The 24,261-nt window shown below is 36.1% G+C and overlaps 1 protein-coding gene across 4 annotated transcripts; it reads right to left on the reverse strand.

Moving 5' to 3' along the window:
- Positions 1 to 867: 867 nt before the first annotated feature.
- On the reverse strand, positions 868 to 23,919 carry TMEM144 (transmembrane protein 144). 4 transcript variants are annotated; one of them, XM_068187203.1, is made up of 11 exons: positions 23,713 to 23,919; positions 22,482 to 22,604; positions 22,027 to 22,126; positions 21,355 to 21,435; positions 19,301 to 19,382; positions 18,517 to 18,590; positions 17,521 to 17,639; positions 16,085 to 16,204; positions 15,508 to 15,605; positions 13,509 to 13,562; positions 868 to 1,067 (listed from the first exon to the last, which is right to left on the reverse strand). In XM_068187203.1, the coding sequence occupies exons 1-11, from the start codon at positions 23,849 to 23,851 to the stop codon at positions 1,038 to 1,040; spliced, it is 1,020 nt and encodes a 339-aa protein (XP_068043304.1). In that variant the 5' UTR covers positions 23,852 to 23,919; the 3' UTR covers positions 868 to 1,037. The 4 variants fall into 4 exon arrangements, with proteins under 4 accessions (XP_068043304.1, XP_068043303.1, XP_068043307.1 ...); XM_068187202.1 differs by lacking the exon at positions 868 to 1,067 and adding an exon at positions 12,060 to 12,624 and having other exon boundaries at positions 23,713 to 23,918; XM_068187205.1 differs by lacking the exon at positions 868 to 1,067 and adding an exon at positions 13,102 to 13,322.
- Positions 23,920 to 24,261: the final 342 nt, after the last annotated feature.

Genomic DNA, 24,261 nt, shown 5'->3' on the forward strand with positions numbered 1-24,261 from the left:
CACACACTTCTCTAGTGCATTTTTTTGTCCTCCTAAACTCCTACATCTTCTTAAATGATCTTAATCCAAACTCCATGCCTAGGAGCAAAATCAAGTGAACAAAAAGATTAGCTCATTATATAGGTAAATTTTGGGTGAAGATGAATGGAGAAGAAAATCAGAAATACAGATGTTTAAGGCAGACTCTCAGCAGGAATGCTATTGTTCTGATAATTGCTCATGTTCCATTCATGACAATTTGTTGAAGTCAATGTTTTTCACTGTAAGAACATTTTCAATTTACACATATTTAAAATTCATGTTTTATATGGAACTAAACAATTTGAAAGCTATTGAACTGGAAAATCCTGCAGAGGAACACATCTGGGGGTCTATGACTTGAAAAAGTTTAGAAGCAAGAACCAGCAGCTTAAGGTATACATTTCTTGAGATGTTTTTTGGGTGAGAAAGGGCACATTAAAACTTAATAGTTAGACATCTTTCTTCTGATGGCATTTTGAGTTTTAGCTCATATTTTACCTAGGAATGCCTTTTCTTTTGCCAGTGTCTCTCTTTTCTAAAGAAAAAAAAAAGTAAACAGTTTTCTCTTTCACATGTTACCTTTCAGTTTGTTTGTTTCAGTTTCTTAGCTAATAGCAGCAATAATTTTTTCTACTGATTTCGAATATGTTCTGCCTAAAAAAATTAGGAAGGTGGGTTTTTCTCCTTTTCTTTCCTTCTTTTTCCCCTTGTGTTTCCTAAAAGGAAAATCAGTCAAAATCTTAAGATACACTCTCAATTCTGTCCAGGCAGTATGGATAAACACCTAACTAAGCCAACACTGTGGGTGTTCTAGACTCCAAGGCAAATGGCAAAGAACAGTTCTTCAGAGTTCTTCTTTTTTCCCCACTAAGTCTTGTCAAGATTTACCTGAAGTACATCATGGTATATTGCTCAGCTTTCATAATGTCAAACCTATTCCTGTGTGTTCTGACACTTGATCCTTTTGCACTGCTGTGAAACAGTTTTCCTTCAGGAAAAACATCCAAGAAGCAGAATTACCAGCTAGTGGTGGGAGTCCTACATACCTAAAATAATAAATACATATTATTTATAAAACTGTAATAATATGGAAATATTGTACTCATCTACAGCCTCTGTTATGCTTTGATGAAAGAATAATATTTAAATCTTCTGTGTTACAGTAACATTTTTTCTCCTATCACCATGACACTTTCCTAGTTGCAGCAGTATTTTGGAATAAGTTAAGCACTAAAATTTTTGTATCTCAAAAAACTTTTTTTTTTGACATATAATGAAAACAACTCTCTGTATTTGCACTGAAGTTCAGGCATTTTAGGTGTTTTTTTAGCAAATCTTTGTAGCACATTAGTATCCTCTCTACTTCTTCCTTTATTTTGATTCTTTGCTGTAAGGAGATAGTCTGGTATTTAAAAAAAAAAAATGATATATAAGAAACTTAAGTTGGGAATTTCTTTATTTCTTTATGGGCTAGAAGAGGTTTTCTTTATATACACACACCCACCTCCTCAGGATATCAAATGCAAAAAAACCCAAACCAAACCTGTATTACTGTGTTCAAACTGAAGTTTCATAGCATGCTTGTACTTCTTTCCCAATATTTCGCAGATGTCACAAACTCATTACAGGGCAGTGATGCTTTGATTCAATCTCACTGAAAAGCAAAACCATCCACAAGCAACACTAATTCCTCTATTTGTTTGACTTGCTTATTGATCACACTGCTGAAGAGGAGAAAGTTCTCATTACATGTGTCTTCTGGTGGGGTACACAAAACTCTTCTGCAGAAGCATTTAAAAATGCATTCCTACATACATTGCTTTGGACAGTGCCCAAAGTTTTCCTCTTCCTAGCACTGAAAAGTCCAAGCATATCTTCCTTAGATCGGTTTTCTATCTTACTAGAAAAGCCAGAATAATTTTTCTTCCTCATGTGACATGGCAACCCAGTATGTCAATCTGCAATGGTTGTTTGCCATAAAACATCTTTGATTTTACTTTTATTTTTGAGAAAATTGCATTAGAAATCTCTGCTCAAGACAACTGACAGTCCTGAATTTATAATGCTGCTATTTTCACTGACTGCTGTGAATTTTAATGTAGCAAAATAAGTTCATCATCCTTATGTATGTATATTTATGCTTCAAGATTACATAAAGATCTATATTTTTTCTCAGATCTTATTCTGTAGAAAGATAAATAAAAATGGGAAATGTAAAAAAATCAAAAAAAACCAAAAACAACCAACCAAAAAAAAAAAACCCATGATGTTTTGAATCATTCTTATTAAACAATTTGACAGCTTAGCTCAGGTGATGAAAATTTCTCTGAATCTTCAGTATTTGAAATTGCTAGGAAAATTTTTATACTAAAAATATAGAGTAAGTGTTGCAGAAGATAACCACATTTACTTGATCTTGCAAAATGTAGAATTATAGAAGAATTAAAGGGGAGTATAAAAAAGCAATGATGATGATATTGCTATGTAATCAGTGGGGTTTTTTCCTATGTTTTATGTTTTTAAAACTGGTTTATTCTGATACCTGCTGCAATATGATAAAAAAAAATCTCTTTAATATTTATCCCAGAAACAGGCAGTGAGTCTAGAAGTAGCTCAGATTTTATTCCTTCTCTTCTGTACAAGTAAGGGTGCTGCATAAGGGTGTGGTTACAGAGAAAGATCACCCACCCTTTCTGCCCTGCAGCTGCCCATGTTTACAGACACCAGTATGGCCAAAATAAGAATATTTTACTGAATAGTTCAAAGCATCCTGGCTACTAAGAGACATTTTTAATAATTTCATGACCAAAACACATTGTTACTCCTTAAAATTACCTTGCCCTTGCTTCTTGTCAGTGAAGATGCATTTGAGAATACCCTTTTTTAAGAAATCATTTTTCTTCCCCTTGCACATCAATTCACAAGGAACAGGTAGGGCACACACATTTTGTCCACCTGACTCACTCTCCTGTCAAGACCGGCACATCTTAGCTACCCTTATTAAAGGCTCTGTGGGCACACCATTGGACAGCTGCAATTCCACCCACTGCTGAGCTTGTTACACAGAGCATTCAAATCCTCTTGTGAAAGTTCTCCAGCTGAAGGACATGCTCTCAAATCTTATTTTAAAGTGGAAGACAAGATAATGGAAAATAAGATAATCCCTTCAAACTGGCATGCAGATGCATACTTCCTGTTTCCAGGTGCTGGCTCTGGGCCTAGGCTTAAATATTTAAAAATATGAAAAACAGCTGAGTTTACATCACAAAACCAGCAGAAGTATTTTCCTTCCTAAAGCTATTTTCTTAAAATGATTGTATTAGGAGAACTAAATGAGACACTGCCTTATCAATAAAATGATAGCATGGTGCTCAGTTCAAGACTATTTGTTAAGAACTATACTGCAAACTGAAAGATTATTTTCCTGATTCTAGAGCATTTATTTCCCTTATGAAACTGACAGAAATATGACCTAATTATGGATTAGTATTTTTAGTTGCATACAAGGACAATTTTTCTAAATGAATTTGCTTCTAACAGTCATTTAAACAGCCACAAGAGGACTAAACCACTATTTTTCTTTTCTACTATGTCCTTTCTCTAATAGGTTCAAATATTATTAGTCAGCTTTACTGCCTACAGGCTTCTAAATGAAGACAATAGAAACTTTTGCCAAGTCGTGTTTATTTTGAGAACAAACATACAGAGAAATAATGGAATTATTACTTGAATAACTAGGAAAATAAGTTAAGCTGCTGACACATTGCAATGGTTGGGGAGAAATACTGAAAGCATTCTCAGATAAAATTGTACGAAGATTGCTCTTTTTAGCCTCCTTTACTTCACTATGTAAGCCTGGAAAAGACAGATTCCAAGTTGTTATCTGAACAAAGTTATGCTAAAACATACCACAATCCCTAAATTAGAAGCATAATCAGTTCAATATATCAGAGAGTTGCTGAAAGTCCCTTTAACTCAGACAAGCAGAAACTGTTATTGTAACTTCATTGCTTCTTAATTTTATTACTGCACTGGAAAGACAGTCATCTTCATCTTGGTTTGATCTGTCATCTGTACTTGAATTTCTGCCTGCCACATTTTATTTAAAAGTTCATTGTCCTTCTAGTGGAAGTCCGACATCATTGTTCTGCTTTTATTTCTCATCACATTAATTTCTACTAGCTTGTTCCTTCTGCTTTTCTCAATTATCTCTCTTTAACATTTTCTGGTTTACTGTCTTCTGGAGTTTTGCCTCTTGACTTCCTTGTGCTTGTCACCACAATTAGCACAAACCATAATGACAAATTTGGACAGAAGTTAAAGAAAAAATACGATCACCCCTAATCAAAAGTAGTCCCCACCTGCACCAATGATCACATGCTGATTCCATGGAGAAATTTCTTTGTTGGGCAGTGAGCAGCAGGACAGAAGCCACAGCAGACACAAACCAAACTAAGAGTATATCCTTTCACAGAGCTGCTAGTCAGAATGATATGTCAGAAACAGCCTCTGCTTTGTGCAAAGTTCTGCATTAGAAGGAATATTTCAAAGTTTTTACAGAATTTGTGAATTTTAATCTAATGGTCTTGGTCAGTGTAAACAGATTTTAAATGGTGAAGTTTAGGTTCTAATTTAAGCATTAAATGTCAGTATTACCCAAAACATTTCCACTGTTTGGGAAAATCTCAATAATGAGAGTTGTTGAAAAATTACACTGAAAAGGTGCTTATGTGCTTAACCTGACCATGGAATTTAGACTACCATCTTAATTAAATTAATACGACATGTTCTCTATATGTAGTAGAATAGCTGAAGTCTGCAAATATTGGACTATGACTAGAACTAAAAAGTTTCTCTCATGAAATAGCTCTTTCTGGAAATCAGGTGGCTTAAAGGCTTGAGCCAGAGGTTCCATTCAGATCAGCTGTAGTGACTGATACTCAGAAACAGCCTTATCTTTCACTAATTGCCTCAGAGCCCATTTATAATACTAACGGGTATTAAATCTTCTGAGAATAAGTTTCAAAACACTGATTATGCTTTCTTTGAAAAATTCATTCTTGTCTTTCAAACCTCATTTCTAAGAACTTTATTGTGTGTCCAGTTTTTCTTGCATAACCCACAGTGACTAATCAATCCCTATTAACATGTTTCTTCTTATTAATGTATGGACGTGTTGTTATCACATTTTGATAATGTTATCACATTCAGGCTGGTTCTTGTGCTACTTAAAGTAGGAATTATTCTCTAAAATGGAAGATCTTATTGTTTCTGCATGACTTTTAAAATCCATTAGACATGTATTTCATTGATCAGTGAATTGAAACTATACACTGGCATAGAGGTATTTCCCCACTTACTGTTTAATAATTTCAAACATGCTAGCATTTTTCAACTGCTGTTAATCACTGAATTGACATTTTCAGGTAGCTAGTTGCAAAAACTCCCAGATCTTTTTTTAACTAAAAGAACCTAACTTAGAGTGTATCTCTACACGTCTACAAACATATATTGATATTTACACCTTTAGGTATTTGCAGATATACATAACGTGGTCATTTGAAACTGTGATATTCCTTGAAATGTTTTGATGGTAGCCCTAAAATTTGATATTCTGACTAATTTTCCATCAGCAAGCGGCCATTAATGTGAAAGCTAACATTTCTAGCAACAGATAAATAGACATAACAAACTAATGTAAGACAGAGGGGAACAGTTTTGCTGAGGCGCTTAATTCTTTTAAATTTTCAGAGGTAATTTCATGGGATGGCAGCTCTTTGTGCCTTCTAGCCACTCAGAAATCCATTTGCTGGAGCCTAGCCATGCTCTTTTGGATATTCTTCACGAAAGAAATGCAAGAGGTCTTCAAATCCTGGTCAGGGCATATTTCATGGAGGCCCAGTAAAGAAGATACTTTCTTGTTTTTTAAGTTGCAGTTATCACAATGACACTTTATGAAGACTTAAAACTGAAAGAAACTATGAAACTACACATCTCATCCTTAAACAGGCCCAGCCATCAACAGCAGACGATATTTAAGATGCAATGCGTAAGGCACAGCTAATAAATAACAAAATATTAAAAATATCATATTAAAAACTGTTTAGAGTAGCCAGGATTCTGAGTTTCTAGTAAAATTAAAGGCATGGAAATTATACCAAATAGGACAAGCAGCAAATAAATTTGCAAGCCTTGCAGGACACAGTAGATTTACAGATGTTTGCAAAATTCTTAGCTTCAAGTAAAAAAGATATTAAGCTGAATCTTCTCACCTTAAAGTAAAGGTGAGAAGAAGTAAAACAAAGAGGAAAATAAAAGGTTTTAGGAAAGAGCAGTTCTGTCCCAACCATCAGATAAAAAGTAGCAGGGGCATGCTCTTAATGTGCTAGGTTAAAGTGCTATTCCCACCCCCAGAATTTCCTCAGGTGACCTCATCACAGCGAAGAAAGTTAATGTAGCTGTTTTTCTGCCAAGAAGTTCACATCCTCCCTCACAAAGACCACTGGTTTCACTGCGAGGTGTCTGTTAGTAGCAACAGCTGGGTAGTGGCATAATCTTTAATCAACATGACCCACATAATGAGAACAATGAGAGAAATCGGTATTCAATATCAAAAGTTTATTAATTGGATCAGTCTAACTGGATTATCGCCATTTCCTGCAAAAAAAAAAGGAAATGCTGGGGACACGACAATTACCAAATAAAAGTATGAAAAGGTGTGATCTGCAAAAGAATAGCATGGCATGATATCACCAACCCCTTACAGGAATATGTCTACATAGTTCAGCTTATCCTCCTTTTTGTGAAATTCTCTACTGCTTTATTGAATTGACTGTTGCCCACTAAATTAAGAAAAAGAATCTATCTGCCTCTAAACTACAATCAGTGAAACCAATGAAGAAGAAAAAAACACAAGCATTTTACTTCAATGTCTGAAAAGTTAGAAGAGTATAAGCAGAAACCTTGTGGTCAGTAGCTTCTCAAAAGTCAGGGAAACACAATGTATGTTACAACTCACAAGTTGCAAGTGCTTAACTTATTTGTAATAAATATCTCGTTGTTCACATTGCCAACATCACATAATGTGTTATGCTGCCAACTTCTAGAAACATTCAAACAAGGCTATTTTTTAATCACATAAAGCTCCAGTAAGATAGAAATGCTAGTTTTTGGATTTATGCACTAAATTTCAATTACTTCACTCAAAAATGCTAGATACAAACATCTGAAACAGAAATTGATGATGAGGTCATGCATGCTCACTGCAAGTACATCTGGAAGTAAGACAAGCCAACAGTCTAAACCATTTCCTTTGAACTTGACAAGCACAGAATGCTTCAAGGAACACAATCCATGGTATGCTTTTATACAAGTTCCAACCTTTCAACTGCACACAAAATCAACTGGAAAATAACCTGCAGAGTCAGAGCATCACCTGATGTGAAATATTGCTATCCAGTTAAGGACTAGATCAGACCTTCCACTAAGATGGATCTGCGAAGAGCCAGTGGCCTTTGTATTCCCAGGGTTCTTTCTTGGTTGGGATCAAAGCCCAGGTGTACAAATACAGGTAGGGAGCAGTTATCATTCTGCAATTCCTGAATAAGTGCTCCTCTCCCCAGCCTCTATCCACAAACAGCAACATTTTTATTCTGATCCCTGAATGGTGTCAATGAACAATATCCTTCGAAGTTTGCCTACAGGCTCAGTGAGACTAGCTCAGAGTGCTGTGACAGCTTCCCTCACTGCAGCAAACCAAGGGGCACAGAAAAATTGCTGCCACCAGTTCTCTCATCTTATTAAGAAGTAAGCTGAAAAACCTTTCCCTCTGCACCTCTTCCTTGCTTTGGCCCTGGAAGATGTGTGGGTTTTTTTCCCCAGTTCTGCAGGAACTGTTTTTAGAAGATCTGCAGCCTGAGATGTGGAAAATAAGTATCTCTAGGCATGGTTTATGTCAGTATCAGTGAATCGATTCCTATGTGAATACTAAAACTTGAGGTCATGCCAAGTTACTTGTACAAGGGCTGTCTGAATCACTGATAGCAGCAGGACTAATTCAGGTCCTATTTCCTTTATTTCCTCTCTCAGGTTAGACTTTCAAACAGGCCCTTCAGAGCAGCAAGAGACACAAGAACTGCTTGGTATTTACATTAAAAATTAAATATATGTTAGATTTTTAAAAATATTTTATGATAAGCATGAAGAATGTAAGAATCATCACTTCAGCAATTAAAATAAAATGCTCCATAGTCACTATCTATCAGCATTACATATAGCTAAAGGAAGGTGTAATCCATTAGTAATTCACTAATTATGGAATAGGGCATTAAACATCAGGTTTCTATTTGAAAACAAGGTCAAAATGAAAAGAATAAAGACACTAATTGTTAGCATGCATCATCTTAATTTTCATTTTCTTTTCAAGCCAGATGCAAGAAAGCTCAAGGATCAGGTCAGACAATTGAAATAGTATTTAATCAGCCTCGAATATCAGTTGAAAAAGAAAATTATGATACAAAGAAAATATTAAATTTATCTAGGACTAAAAAAGCACCAGTTTTCACTGTTTACTTTTGAAGACAGGAGCAATTGTATTTAAATTATTTTTCCAGGTACAATAATTTTTACTAAGAATATGAAGTAATAAAACTCTGGAAGGGCAGTCAGCCTCAAAATATCCATTGATAATTAACATAAGTAAAGGAATAAAGAGGTAAGAGAAATCTAAAAATGATGACACTGAGTTCCCCAGTTCACAAGACTGCACAAAAATCTTCCAAGAACTCCCAGTTTACCTATATTTTAAAGGCTACTTTGCCTCTAAGTAGTACTGGAGAAAAATTCTTAAAGCAAGCTCAAATATATTCTTAAAAGTTGCTGAACAGGCATAAACAAATATTTGAAAGCTTAGTTTTCTCTGAGAGATGTGATTCTTCCATTTATACAAAAACAAGTTGATATAAACAGAACCATGACAATTTATATTAGCTGTAGAATTTTCTCTTACTAAACTCAGTTACTTCTAGACCGTTTTGTACAATAACTCTGTAAACATGCTGTTAATCCAGCATCCTCACATGAAAGAAGTAACAGTGTTATTTCTAACTGGAAACATCAAGACCAAGAAAATCTCAGAAATTAGTGGAATATTTATACAACATATTCCAAGTGAACATCACAAAAACTATTTCGGAATGCCACATGGGATTTTTCACAGAAAAGTGCTGGAAGAGGTGGGATTTTTTTCTTGCAGTCAACAAGTGAAATCCAGTAAGATAGCTTCTAAAGAACATTTAAATAAAGGTCATACTTGAGCTGTCATAAGCAAGAATTTTAATTAACACCCTAGCAGTCAGCAATTAAGTCTGCACATCTGATAGCTTTACAACATAGACTGGAGAACTGCATCAGACTACAAACATTTATTTACATGGCAATTGCTATGGACAGGAGCTCAGGTTTTTGGTTTTTTTTTTTTTTTTTCAGAAAACCAATGATCTTGTACAAACACTAGGAAATGCAAAGGTGGTTTATTTAACTGGAACATTTAACTGTTTCCTGTAATCCTATCCAGCAGATGAATGCTGTGCCTGTATTAGAAGTTAATTTAACAGCATCCCCCAGGAGAGACAGCAGAGGCTGTAAGATCATCTGTCCCAGGGAATGTGTGGAGGATGGGGGAAAGGGAAAGCAGAAAGGCTGAAGTTCTGTCTCTCATGATCATGGAAATAATGGCAGGCACAGGAGCACGTACCTTCTCCAGAGCTGAACTGGGTCTGAACCCTCTGGTTACTAGTTTGGCTGGGATTTTTTCCTGGAGTAAATATTACATCCCAAGCCTTTAAAATCATGGCTGTTATAGACATGATGAACAGAATGTGAGGTTTATAACATCTCCCATACAGTTCAGCATGGAATATTGCATCCAAGTTTCTTTTCTTCATCTAAAAGTGATCATAATTCTAGACACCATGAAGCCCTTGAGTTTCAAAATTCTGATAGCATGCCTGCATCCATGCAACCAGGCACAGGCAAGCATGGTTGGAAAACCAGCAGCCTCTGGCCATGCTCCATGCAGGGGCACTGGAACGGCCCGCGCAGGGCCCGGAGTGCCTGCCTGAAGCAGGAGAGACATTTCTTGCACAGTTCACTGCTCACTGAGAGCACAGCTTCCCTCTGGCCAGGAGAGGGTCTGGGGGCAACAGGGGCTGTGCAGGGCAGGCACCTGCCCCTCTGCCCCTGCTGCTGTCACCTGCTTGCCCAAGGCAGATTGTCCTGCTACTGCTTTTGCTTCTGCTCCTAGGGAGCAGGACTGAGGCATTAGTAATTTACTATACATAAACTGGTGAAGAGTGTGCACCTCACTGCCATATTAAAGCCTACCTGTAAATGTGAGGAGCCTCAGGATATTGTGTTTTGGTTTTTCCAATTCTTTGTCTATCAGCAACTTTCTGGCATGGAATATATTCCCGGAATATTTAAGAAGGGAATCCTTAAGACTGTGATCTTTAAGAAATGAATAAATGTCCCATTTAATTCAAGTTATTTCAAAACCACAGTGAATATATTACTTTTCCTTGTCTGAGTCAATAGAATAATGGCCAGGTAAGTAACAGTCAAGCATCTGTCAAGGAGAAATTGTGCCTGACCTGGGTACTGGACAGAAAAAAATCCAGTTTGCAGTTTAATATCAGGCATTAGGGTAGAAAACATCATGTACCTTGACTTTTCTACCAGATGTTATGTAAAAGCTCGAAGAACACAGTCTAAACAAAAGCACTGCAAGATATAGGAAAATTGTACTCAAAGGTTAAACAATTGTTCCCTGAAAAGTAAAAAGAAGTATTAGATACCAAAATGTAAGTAAAGGCCAGTATCATGCAGCATTTTCATTAATTATTTATAGCAATTAGAGAGTGCATTTATTAAAATTGCAGATGACATCTGGCTGAAGAATGCTGCTGCCTTGTTGGAGGACAAGGTTAACACAGAGACCAAAATTGGAGAAATGCCTTAGAGGGGGGAAAAAAACTGTCAGACACCAAGTTCTGACACCTAGGTAGAAATAAACAACACAAGATGGGAAAAAGCAGGTTGAGTAACAGTTCTAAAATCAAATCTGGTGCAAAGCAGACAAAGAAAGGTGGAAGGGAGAAAGGAGAAATTATTATTGCAATCTAAACATGTTAACAATATCAAGCCATGATGGCAAACAGCTGTTATGTGTAACTATGAACAGAGCTTGCAAATTGGATGGGGAAAAACACCCATAGTCTTACTGCTTCTCTTCTTGGTTTTTGGCTACATGACTGTAGCCTTGACTGCCATGTTTTGGTACTCCACACAGACCCAGTCCACTTAGTGAGAGATCAGCATGGAGAAGGCTTCAGGGAAACCTCAGTGCAGTCTTCCAGCATCTTAAGGCAGTGTATAAAAAGGAGGAAGAGGGACTTTATTTATACAGGCAGACAGTGACAAGGCAATAGGCAATGGTTTTACACTGAAAGAGGCTGGGTTTAGATTAGATGTTAGCACGAAATTCTTTACTGAGATGGTGGTGAAAACCTGGAATAGGCTTTCCAGAGAAGCTGCTGATGCCTCATCGCTGGAATTGTTCAAGGTCTGGTTGGATGGGGCCCTCAGCAACCTGGCCTAGTGAATTGCATCCCTGTCCTTGGCAGAGGGGTTGGACCTAGATGATTCTGAAGTCCCTTCCAGCCAAACTATTCTATTATCAGGAAAGACACAGAGAAATTGCAAGCAAGTTACAAGCAAGAGAAGACTGAAGGAGCTGGGGTTGTCTAATGTACTGAAGAAAAGGCTAAGGGGAGATTCAGATAACATGCTCTGCATACATAAAAGTTAGCTGCCACAAGTAAGAAAATATACAGTTGTACCTGTTAGTGTTGGTTATGGAAAACGTTGTGAAACAAAAGTATTTTATGTTGCAGCACCCTTTTTACTCAATTTCCTTCACAAATCTGAAGTGACTGGAAGATAACATTTTCATGTAAACTAATGAATCTAAAGAATAATGCTTCTAAATAAAAGAAAATCTTTATTATCTTCATGTGTATCAGTTTTATAAGGAATATTTCAAGATGTATCTTATATTTAAATCAGTAAGACAAAATGTTTTAATAAAACAAATCAACTTGCAAACACATACAGTATTATAGACTAAAATTAAAATCACTATCCACTATCACAGCAGTAAATTGCAATTTATAATGACATGAAGTTTAGCACCTGAATGAAAAAAAACCAAAATATTTAGTAACAATAAAATAATTTAGCTTTGATTAATAAAGTTCCTTTGATTTTCTTACTATTCCAAGGCAAACAGGAAAAAATATTTCCAGATTTTCTTTCATGCCAAATGTTTTCATTTTCCACTTGGCTGAAGTTAGGGTAAATGTTGGACATACATTTTAAAAATTATTATGTATTGTGATCTACCAACACAATCTTTCTATTTGTGTTAAACGCTAGCACCATCTACTGGTCCAGAAGGTCCTTTCAAACTTTAGAAAAAGCTGTGGAAAGTGATCCAGCCAAAATGATGCAAAATGATACTGACAGTAACATGTAGTTTTTCAGTCCCTGTACAGGCAAAAGAAAAGCAAAATGAAAAGATCATCTTGTCATTAGTGATACCACTTGAAAAAAGAGTAGAACAAAGTGCTAAGTTTCATTTAGGCAAAGATTATATGAAAAGAATGAAAGGCTTAGAGAGTTACAGATTTGGGTAATGAACATTATGATCTTCTACTGTGGTGCAACACTAATCTGCAGTGGGAAACAAAGAACTTCTAGTTCTAGATCCAAGTTAGGTACCTATGGATCCTGGATAGATTGGCAAAAAAGAACCTTGTATTACACTGCTAGCATTCAGTGCTTCAGATCCCACTAGAAAACGAAGTTCTGTCCTATATGTTAAAATCCAGTAAATTAGCTTGTTGTAGACAACCACTGCTGTATCAATTTAGTATCTTTACATTACACTGTAATTACAAAGGTCAATACAATAATAATATTTATAATAAATAATAATAATAATAATAATTGCAATTACAATACCTGTTGCATTTTTACACCCTTTTTTGAACCTGACCCTAAAAATATAATAAACTTGCTGATGCATTATTGGGACAACTGCTCATTCCCCTGCTCCACTGAAAGAACTGGCTGAAATGAAAACTGTCTTCAGGCAGTGCCTGGCATCCTGCCTCCTGGCTGTGCTACAGTCTTCATTTATATCCACTGCTCCTCATACAGCAATGGAACTAAAATCTTCATTCCTGTAAAAATTGTTCACAGTTCTTCAGGTTTCTTGGAAAACTTAATATGGCATGATATCACTTTCAGTTTCATAATGTACTACTTGCAAGGAGGAGGAATTTGAGATACAGCTGTATACCAAGTCATGCTGTTTCTAGAGCTAGAGGCAAGCAAGAGATATTAGATGAGAGACCTAATTACATTACCTTGATTTCCTTAAATACAAGGACTCCCCACATTGCAGCAACAAGGCCAGGACCCTAAAGAATAAGATTAATTTGTATATTACAGCATTTCATTAAAATTTACTCCGTCTCATTACTGCTCTCAGGGTGGTTGACTTTTGTCTGGATAACACATTTAAGTCTTTTCATTCTGTATAAATAAAGCACTCATGACAAAAGCATAAACATCACTGAAATATTAGATACAATAAAATCTTCAGGAAGGGCTAAAGAGTCAAGAAACTGTTGTTTTGGGGTTTTTTTTGTAGTAGGCACAACATCTTTCTTCCGAACACAGTCTGCTCCAGCTGTTACATGTTCTTTCAGTAGACTCCAAATAACATGCCTCACTTTAGTCCAAATTAGAGTCCACACTGTTTCCTAACGTTTCCTTTATTAGCATGACTGACTACTGGACAAAGTTTGATTTTATTGCTCAGTGTGATATCAAGAGACTGAAACATAGATGTATTTCCTGTATAGCTGGCATCTGGACAAACCACAAAGCCAGCCAAGGAGACAGGTCAGGGAAACTCCTGATTTTCCATGATGTTGTTGTAGAGGTTTCCTGGCTAACAGCAAACATTGAAACACAACAGCAACTTCCAGGCACTCTTGGTAATAGAATTCTTCCCCTGAGGGAGAAATTACCTGAATTTTCATCTCTGATGAGAAAATATCTGACCATGAAGCAAAAACTGGCTCTGTTAATGCTGTGCATTAGAGCCGTTCTGAGAAAAACCTGACAGATGTTTGGCCAGTGACCTTCCTCTCTTCATCCTCAATACAGCTGATGGGACACAGATATAAACAGTAAACAGTGTCTCATGCTGAATGTATGTGTGGGTGCTGTTTCCTAGTGACTCTGCCAACTATTATTTGAGGGGTTACTTCACTTTATAGATAATGTGCGCTGTGAGAGGAATGCACTTTAAAAAATGGAAAGAAGTGATAAAGGGATCTGATGAATACCTCTCTAAAAATTTTCTCAAGAGTGAAATAAAGCAGCAGTTCTGAACCTGTGGTCCAGATAGGCAGTTTCTCATCAGTGCTTCCTTATATTTTTAATTTTGTGATTTTACATCCTTGCCCTTTAGGCATGCTGATAACTAAATTACTAAAGTACTAAAGCTGCTTTCCATTAATCCTTCAATTTCTAATTAGAATTATCCCAAATTTTTTTTTAATTGCATACTGCAGAGTATATTTTGACTTACTGCATCTTGAGGCAAAGCTTAATCCTTATTAAAGTTGTTTCATTAGTTTGCTTCCAAAATACAGCTGTTAAGCAAAACTTTGGTCTTAATATTTATTAACTCTCATTTGCCACCTTTGCATTACCAACTAGTGCAGTGTCAAGAGAGTAAATGCAAAGTTTACTTTTACCTAGTAAATGGAATTTATGTTTTAAAGGTACATCATAAACAGGAATAAAACAGAGACAGAACAGGCCACCCTATTTTCCACACATTTGCAGAAGAACATTATTTTCAATAGTACATAATCTGTTCTTTTGTTCAAGAACTGTAAAAAGAAAAAAATGCCTGAATTAAGCAAGCAAAACAACTACTAGGGGATAAAAGTCACAAATTCAAAAACATCCAGACCAAAATGTACTTCCTGGGATGAAAGCATAAAAAATCCTTCTTATAATCACTTCAATTAAAGAGTTAATATTGATATAATTCTGCTTACAAAGCTTTGGCATTTACATAACCTGAAGACTCACACTCTCAGTTTGTCTGGTTTTTCTAATGCTTGACATTGACCAAGATGGTGCATGTCACAGCCATTCATGTTCCTAAAAATCCAAAGACTAGTGCAGACAAGCAGAGGAGGCACTGTACAATTTTGACTAACAATGGTCTAGACTAACAATGCTCTAGACCCATCATAATTTCAACTCAGTTCCAAAGACAGAAGGGTAAAAAACCCATTCACTTTTAATTCTAGTTAGAGATTTTATCTTTTATATACTTACTGCAGTAATTATTGGAAAGCTGACGACAGCACTGAGATAGTGATTGGCTAAGAACCAGCAGCAATTGGCTATTGCCCAAAGCACACCAGAAACAAACCCTAGAAAAATAAATCCCAATCAAAAACATGCATAGCAAGGTACAGGCAGCAGTCTGTGCAAGTTTTATACTTATTGCATAATACAGCAATTGTATATAAATATTTTAGTATGTTAACTACTTTAATAAGCTGGCTCTGGCAAACTAAACCAAAGCTCGAAAGATAAAAATCAGCTACTCGAACTGAAGTAGCAAATTAATTAAAATTTATTATTTTCTGGGCAATGTGCTCTCCACTCTGGCAATCAGTTTTTGAAAATCTGCAATGTCACCTTGTTCTTGTTTCAGATTAGAACAAAAGTTATCACTGTCTCCTAACCTTAATTAATTAACCTAATAACACTCTTTCAAAAGAGACATGAAGTCAAATGAAGATACTTGAAAGGTGAACCACAATTCCAACACACAACTTGAACTAATCACTGCAAAATGGTCCAAAGAGTAGCTGAAATGAAATGCTGATTTAAAAACCAGTCATACCTGGCAATATGGCTTGGGGATAAACATAAGGTTTATTCTTCCTGACTGCACAATAGATCAAAAAGTAGATGGTACTTGTAAGAAATATTCCACTGAAGTGTGCAAAAACATAATCTAAATCTGAAAGAGAAATTACAAAATGTTAGTAAAAACACCAGTTATTAATTTTAACAAAATTATATTCACTGATAACATTCCTATAGACAAAAATGAATAAACATGCTACTCCTAAGAATTCAAATTCAAATCTCATTGTGCTGAACACAGCTGCCAGTCTGTGGATGCATACAATCAATTACACCTATTAAACATGAACTAAATGCTGTGTTGACTTATTACAGGCTTCTAAACATTTCTCTGAGCTGTTGTTTTCAGAACTCTATTACATATTCCCAAATTAACTTAATAAAACCTTGAGAAAATCATCAGGTGAGGCTAAAAAACTGGGGTGGGGATTTTACATAATGGTAGATGGTCAAGAGAAGTTGTAATTATGTGGTCAAGAGAAGTTGTAATTATGTTCCTGTATTCCTGTATCCTTGTTTTGTTCTGTACATTTAAGAGCAAGACAACTGCACAGACTGTGTAAGCTAAATATAGCTCAGTTTTGTCCTTTTTTAATCTTGAAGGATGTATCACAATTTTGATCACTAGAATTATGAACAATAACAAATCCTTTATGGATTTTGTACGTGCTAAGAGAGTATTTCCAACATGGTAAAGCAGAAGCATGTAGCAAGGTGATCCTTGTCTCCTTGGAGCTATAAATTCTCAACAGGAATGGCAGCTATGGTAATGACAACATCTGTTTTGCCTGGCTGGGGAATACATACATTGCACTATTCAAGAGAAAATGTACATGACAATGGCAACATTATGTGTTTTCAGCAGTGCTTTGCTCTTAAGGTGCTTCAGGCATTACCTGATAAGAGTATAACCCGAACCTTAAGGAAAATGTTTCTGGGGGAATGTTGTTTGAAAATGGCAATTAGGCTTATGTTAAACGGTTTCAATTTAAAAAAAGCCATGGTTTTAATTACTTATGTTGTTACGTATCTGCTGTCCTCATCAGTTATGATCAATCTTCTCTTCCTTTATTGCTGTTGGCAATTGGCAAGCTCGTGTCCTAGTTTAACTCATTCTCCACTCATACAAACACTGGATTTTGAGTACGCTGGTATTTAATGCCTTCACAAACACACCTGTGAGTTAAGTATGGCAGTCTTTGGGCTGTTTCTCTGTGTTTTTTATGGTGTAATTCACCTCTGAGAAAAAGGGAGTGCTAGGGCTACGATTATGACAACATCTGAAGTAGTGCAGAACTGATAAATTGTCACAGTATATTTTCAGGCATATCAAGAATTTCACCCCATGCCTTCAAAAAGGCAGGAGAACACAATCATGAAATTAAATAGAAGTGATCTATTAGCCTTTACCAAACTGACTTGCTCCTGTGTATATAGTTTCATTTCTTCTTCCATGGTCCTTGATGTAAAGTACTGGTACAAAACTGGAACCGTAGAGTATTCCAGCCACTACAGCCAGGCTACAGCCTCTTTAAAAGAACAAAAATAGGAGAAAACAGCCTTGCATGAGTTAAGGAAGTAGACAACACATGTAAGCCCAGTACTGCAGGTAAAAATTGTGCATCATATAAAAATTGCTAGCTATAAATATAATATATTTTAGCACATTTTTATTTTCTAGTAGAGAAATGGTTCACATAGTTTCCCTCTACTTTGTAGCCAAGCAAAACAGACAATTCCTGATGCAAAAGCCAGCAATCTACATTAATGATATGGGAAATTAAATAACTAGGATTTCCTAAAAGCAGAGCTAGGGGACAACAAAGAAAAATTCAATTTAAAATGCCCCCACCCTCACCTTTGTTGTTGCCATCTATATATTCTTTATAACTTCCCAGGTTCGTTGACTGTTCAGCCCCCTTCTTGGCTGTCTCCACTCTCCACACTGGCTTCTTGTTAGCTTGCTTCCACTTTGGAGCACTTTTACTGTCTCCTTAACATGCTGCCATGCCTTCTCCAACTGTATTCACTTGGAAACCACACCTGGAAGCATGTCATTAGCACAGGCTTCTTCTATGTAAAGTGCTAATCAACTAGGTGCTAAAACCCAGCTCTGTAATCACTGAGTTGATATTGTTATTTCCTTTGCCAAATGATATTTTTCACAGTAGTACTAATACTTGATTGGTAAGGTTAGACACACTCAACAGTGCCAATGGAATAATCTAAATAGCTGTGCAACTATTCATATATAGATTTGCACACTACACTTGTATGTAAAAACCTGTTATTTATTGTGTGACTTTGCTAGGAAACCACAGGACACAAATTCTGCTCTTACACCATATTTAACTACTTTCTCTGGCTACTTTCTATGCATCAGCAAAAGAACTGTGAGCAACTTACATGAGTCTCCTTTTTGCTGAAGAAAGTTTGTTCACCCATGAGTCTTCAGTGGTATCTTGAGAAACATTAATAGACTGCAAAAAAAAGCAATACTTTTCATGCAAATTTAGTTTAGTTTTATTTCTTAAAATGTGCAATTTTTTAATGCATCATCTGTGATTCAATCTGGTAGACTGGAACCTCTAGTGAGCATTGAGCACAGCTAGAAAACTCTCAGGGCTCTCTGTTCAGCTAGTCACTGAGCACTGACCTCCAGCAGTAAGGTACAATGGTAGGAGAAGCCTGTGGTTCTCCAGCTCTCCTTGCATACTCTGGGCTCCCTAAGGAGCAACAGCCAATCTGGTACCCCTCACTGGCCTCCAGCCTGTGCCACAGCTGATGATGACAGTCAGCAACTCTTGACAGTCTCCTGGCTCTGCAACAGGGCAGAAACCTGGCCTTTCACCTAAGCACCCTCACAGATTTACAACTGATGTTTAATTGAAATTGCTTCCTCTTTTCATATAAGAAAGTAATACACTCTTCTATATAATCTCCATTATAATGAAGAAGGACTTTCTAAGCCATCTAAAGCTGACAAACAAGAAAGAACACTTGGGAATACCTTTTCTGTTGCTAATATCCACAATGATATCCAAGATCCACAGATTAAGATACAATCAGTACATATTTATGTTGCTTTCTGTAGTCTACCATAAACCCTAGCAAACCTGACTAACAAACACATTTTTTAAAATGGGTATGTATTTTTACTGCTGTAAAATAACAACTGTAGAGTACTTACACTTTCTCTCAGTAAAGGCGTGCTTTCTAATGAAGTTGAAGAACTCTGGACTTCAGTTTTTATAAAAAGAAATATGACAGCGCTCAGAAGAGAAAAATACACCAATAAACACCATGTCAGTTATAAGGACATAACATTTAGTGTCCAGAGACAAAAGTTTTATTTGGAAGCATATTCCTTTGTTTTTATTATTACCCTAGAGTCACTGCAGTATATTTAAAAAATGCAATTGCTTTAAAGTTGTAACTTACTATGATTATATATATATATACAAAAGATATAAATGTAATAATTTTAAGTTATTAATTTAACTTAGCTAAAAGATAACCTAAGAGAAACTAAGTAAATAAATCCGTTTTTGTATCACTTTACAGATCTTTCTTCTTATGCAATGTGATTGAAACATCTTTTAACAGTGTGTAGTTACAACCACATTAACAACAGATGCTTTAGCCCACAGTGCCCTTTTGTACCAAACCACACACAAATGGAACACATGCTTGAAAATTCTATATGGAACAGCTTAAACCTGCATAGAATTGCCTCTATAGTAATGGAAAAATACTAACTTTTAGTCTTCCATCATATGTGAGGAATGGGATACTGCTGCTACAGGGCCTTGTGAGTATATAGAAGGAAAAGGGATATTGCTCAGTGCTGCTCAGTGCATTAAGTGAATAAAATGGGGAAGAAAGGGTAATATTACTACTCTTAACCCTGCCTCCAGGAGACCAGGTAAATACATGCAATCAGAACTGGAAGGATCTGTTTTTTACTTTTATGAAAAATATTTTAATGATCTAGGAATTTCTTCTCCTAGCTGTTAACAGAATATTTCCATTTGAAGAAGGGTTCATTTCTTACTGAAGGAATAAGCACAGTTATACAAGGATGCTAGTCTCCTCCAGAGGAAACATACAGATTTCACACAGGAAGCTAAAGTAAAAAGCCTGCTTTTCTTTTGAGCTCCACAGAGCAACATGCATGGGGCTTCGTGCAGTTTACCAGGGAAGCATGTTTGCTCACAATCTCTCTCCCTGTTGGTCACTCCTCCATATCTCAGAAACAGGATGCAGGTGGTGAGCTGCATGAATTCATCAGGCAGGAATAGCAGTACTTGCTACTATTTTCTCAGTACCTCCCAAAATCAAGTGCGTGTAACAGGAATGGATAAAAAACTGCAGACTCTTAGAAAAGAAGAAAAGAGGAAGCCAAAATCATGAATCTAAGGCAAAAGCTCTCTCCTACTAGTCAGAAATGGCTTGTCTCCATGTCCTTAATACCCTCCTTTTCTGAATGGCATTATCTTCATCTTCTGTCAGCATGCTTAGAGTAAGCCCTCAGAATTTAGGGCCATCTTCCCAGCCACCCAATTGGAAAGCAAGAACACTGCTACATAACAAAGATCCTGTTTCCTCTGAGTTTGGACCAAAATGTATGCATCATACAAAGAGCAACCACACAAAAAGAAAGAATAAAGTCCATCCAAAGATCCTGAAGGAAGAAACTGCGTGGGATTTGGAAGCGTGGCTTAAGACTTACATGACACAGAGCTATTACAGAGAGGAAAACATGCAAAGCTTCTGGCCTTTCATGGACCCCAAAGTACCAGGGAAGGGGCTCTGTGGCATATTCTATTGTTATGAGATTAAGATTTGTATCCCTGACTGAGTGAAGTGAGATCAGAAATCTGAGATTTTCTCAATAGGATTCTTTTAGTCAGTCTGTCTTCTGACAGAATTTAGGGAAAGTGAACTATTAAAATAACCTAGCTAGGGAGGCAATCCATGCATCTCTGCTTTGCCTTGAACATGCCTAGCAGCATAAAAATATATTTTCATGTTTCCGGATAACCATTTCACCCCTGTACTGGATAAATTTCTGTTTCTACATGAACACTGACCAACTAGGTATGGACAGCTAATGAATTTGGAAGTAAATCGATTTGCCAAAAATTATTCAATATATTTGTTCTCTTGTTAAATCATCTTGGTGGCTGGTTATTAAACATATATTTTACATAACAGATATTCATTATAAGAATCAATTTCTACCTTATAAGTGAAAGTCCAGCTCCAATATAATTTAAGATTGGTCTTGATACCTCTTCTGGGTCAATTCCAAACCAACCAAACCTGGAACATTTAACCAGTTTCACTTAGATGCACTGACTTTATACAAATAGTTATATTATAACCTAGCCTTTGAAGTCTTGACTCATGTAAATAATTCTGCTTAAGTATATATTTTCAGTATTACATCAGTGCTTAAGTTGGCTTGCAAAAAGCTATGTCTACTTTACACAAACAACCTTTAAATTACCATGTATTTTTTTAATATGTATATTTAAAAACTGAAGTAATTTTATCAGACCAGATTGCAGAAGCAAAAAATACAAATATGGACTAGTTTTACATTAAGAAATACATTATTTATCGACTCAACAACATCATGGGGCATTCTTTTTATTAGTAAAACAGAGGAAATACAAAAAGCTAAAACAGTTAACTGGAGTGCTTTCCACTATGAAATAGAAAGTTTTAATACATAGGATAGTGGTAGACTTGGCAGTGTTACATTAATGACTGGAGTTGATGATCTTAAAGGTCTTTTCCAATCTGAATGACTCTATGATTCTACAGGTGAGTTTTCACTTATTAATGAAGACTTGGCAACATTATTATGTCATCAATTAATTAAGGACTTAAGACTTAAAACATACTTACCTTGAACTTGCCCAGCCTGTCAGCAAATTAAAAGAAGCCCATATCAAAAGACCAAGAGCTAAGCCAATAGTTTTAACAATAGGGACAACAGTAACATTGCCTGAAATGCAAAAACGAAAACTGAAATCAGTTAAAAAAAATAGAATATGATCTTGTATATGTTTGCTTTAAGTTCTGTGCCTGGTTGGAAGGCAAAGAAATCCAGGAAGCTACAAGGTAGTAAGAAACAATGTTTTTAAAAAATAAATACACTGAACATAGACTTTTCCTCCATGTAGTTTTAAATGTTATTTTTGGTGTGAATTTGCCTCTTATAAAATAAGCATAATGAAACAGTATTTACTATAACGATACAGTTCCATTAACAGAGAGGCTTTAAAGAACTGAAAAACTATAAAATAACTACTATCTTATATATGGAAAAGTTTAAAGAATTGGAATCTCTTTATCCTTACCTGTAGCCCACAAAAAACCTCCAACCATAGCCAGAGGCCAAAACCGGGGGCAATTCTGGATCAAATTGACCACCAAAGAAACTATCCATATGGAGGCACAGAGAATCCACTGGAAGAACATGCCTATGGAAAAATCAAATGCACACAATAGGGAATTTGTAGAATACTGCATGTGTGAATTTCTTAACAGATTATGTTTATCTTCGACACAGTAGAAGAGAAAAGAATCAAAAAGGTGGCCACTGCCTTTGTGAATGTCAGGGAACTTCGTTACAATTTATTCAAGGGATGTACTTTTAGGGTGGGTTATAATTTGGTTAACCTTTTCCTTATCACACATTCTTCCTACAGAGTTGCAAAAGACACTTTGCTGGCCAAAGTTTACACAAGCCCTGATTCTTAACCACATGAAAATTTTGATAGACTTCTGAAAAATATGATATTCATTTGCTGCAAACTTCTCCCACCACTCGAGTAGCTGCTAAAACAGAAGACTGCACAGGATGAGACTTTTCCAAAGCTCAAGCTTTTCCAGTAATCCCGGCCACTGAGGATGGTCAGTGACAGATCTCTTCCACCTCTGTAGATTCTTGAAGGGTCAATAAGGCAGACCAGTTAACTTTATGCCCAAGCTTGTCTTGTTAGGGTCATACTTGGCAGAAAGAGCAGAGGCTATATGCAGGTACCATACTGCAATAACAAAATGGCAAATTTACTCATCTATAGATCTGGTAATTGGTTATGTTTCATATAAACATGAAAATTTAAGATAAACCTAGTAAAGTGACGATATTCCAAGTAGGAAATAGGAATGATCGTTTCCTCTTACCAAGTCAGCAAATAAAATTACTAAAATTTCAGGTTTTGTTTTTATGTTAGGTGCACAATTGAAAGGCAATGCTCCAAAGTCCAACAACTTTTACCTTATTTATAAATAACACTTTATGTATCAGAATCCCCCCAAGGGTAGAACAAAGAACATTTCACTTTCCATTGTGAAATTCTATTAAATGTACATCATCACTGTCAAAGTGCACAACTTATAAAAAGGCTCTTCTAAAGATAGGCCACATCCTGAAGCAGTATTATTGCTTTATACTCTAGGAACAGCAGACAAAATTAAACATACTCTCTGGATTCAGGCTGTGATGATGGCCTCTAGTAATCTGCTGGTAAAATATTATTCCTTTTAGCAATAGCAAACCAAAGAAAATAATATAATTAAGCTTACCATCACCAGTATGAAATTTCTTGACAGGCACAAAGTTTGTCCCAAACAGAAGGACAGCTACTGTGGAAGAGGTAAAGCCAATAGCTAGATCTTTTCCATTGCTGATGTTAGCAGCACTGTAAGCTTTCCCAATATTCATCTTTGTTCTGAAGGTGTTTCCTTTTGTGGAGTTGTTTTGCTGCAGGTCGATAGAATCTGGAATCAAATAATGGAATTAAGTATGTGGACTATTAATTAATACCAACCTGGTTTAGAAATCTGAAATTTAAAGGACCCTACTTATCCATCCGTCAAAGCTGAAATGAACTACAAAGAGGTTCATGTAGAACCCCATGAAAACCTGCATAAAACATGAATAAAGTGACTTAAGAAAAGATAAACAAAAAAACCCAAATATTGTATTTCTATCTGAAGACAGAAGAAATGAATGTAGAGGTGCACTCAAAGGTTATGAGGACTCGAATCTGTGAGGGCTATTGGAAGCACTGACGCTTTAGTGAGATGCTATTAGAATATTCCTTATTCCTGTAGCCAAAATGGGGGGGGGGG

Source organism: Anomalospiza imberbis, chromosome 4, assembly GCF_031753505.1.
Source record: "Anomalospiza imberbis isolate Cuckoo-Finch-1a 21T00152 chromosome 4, ASM3175350v1, whole genome shotgun sequence".
Lineage (NCBI taxonomy): Eukaryota > Metazoa > Chordata > Aves > Passeriformes > Viduidae > Anomalospiza > Anomalospiza imberbis.

What these genes read in the sequence shown, in the direction of transcription:
- TMEM144 (XM_068187202.1), bottom strand. Translation starts at nt 23,851, where the DNA reads ATGAATATTGGGAAAGCTTACAGTGCTGCTAACATCAGCAATGGAAAA. An exon ending in ACAGGCTGGGCAAGTTCAAG is followed by an intron (nt 21,436 to 22,026) that starts GTAAGTATGTTT and finishes TAAATGTTCCAG; the next exon opens with GTTTGGTTGGTTTGGAATTG. An exon ending in CGCCTTTACTGAGAGAAAGT is followed by an intron (nt 18,591 to 19,300) that starts GTAAGTACTCTA and finishes TTTTTTTTGCAG; the next exon opens with TCTATTAATGTTTCTCAAGA.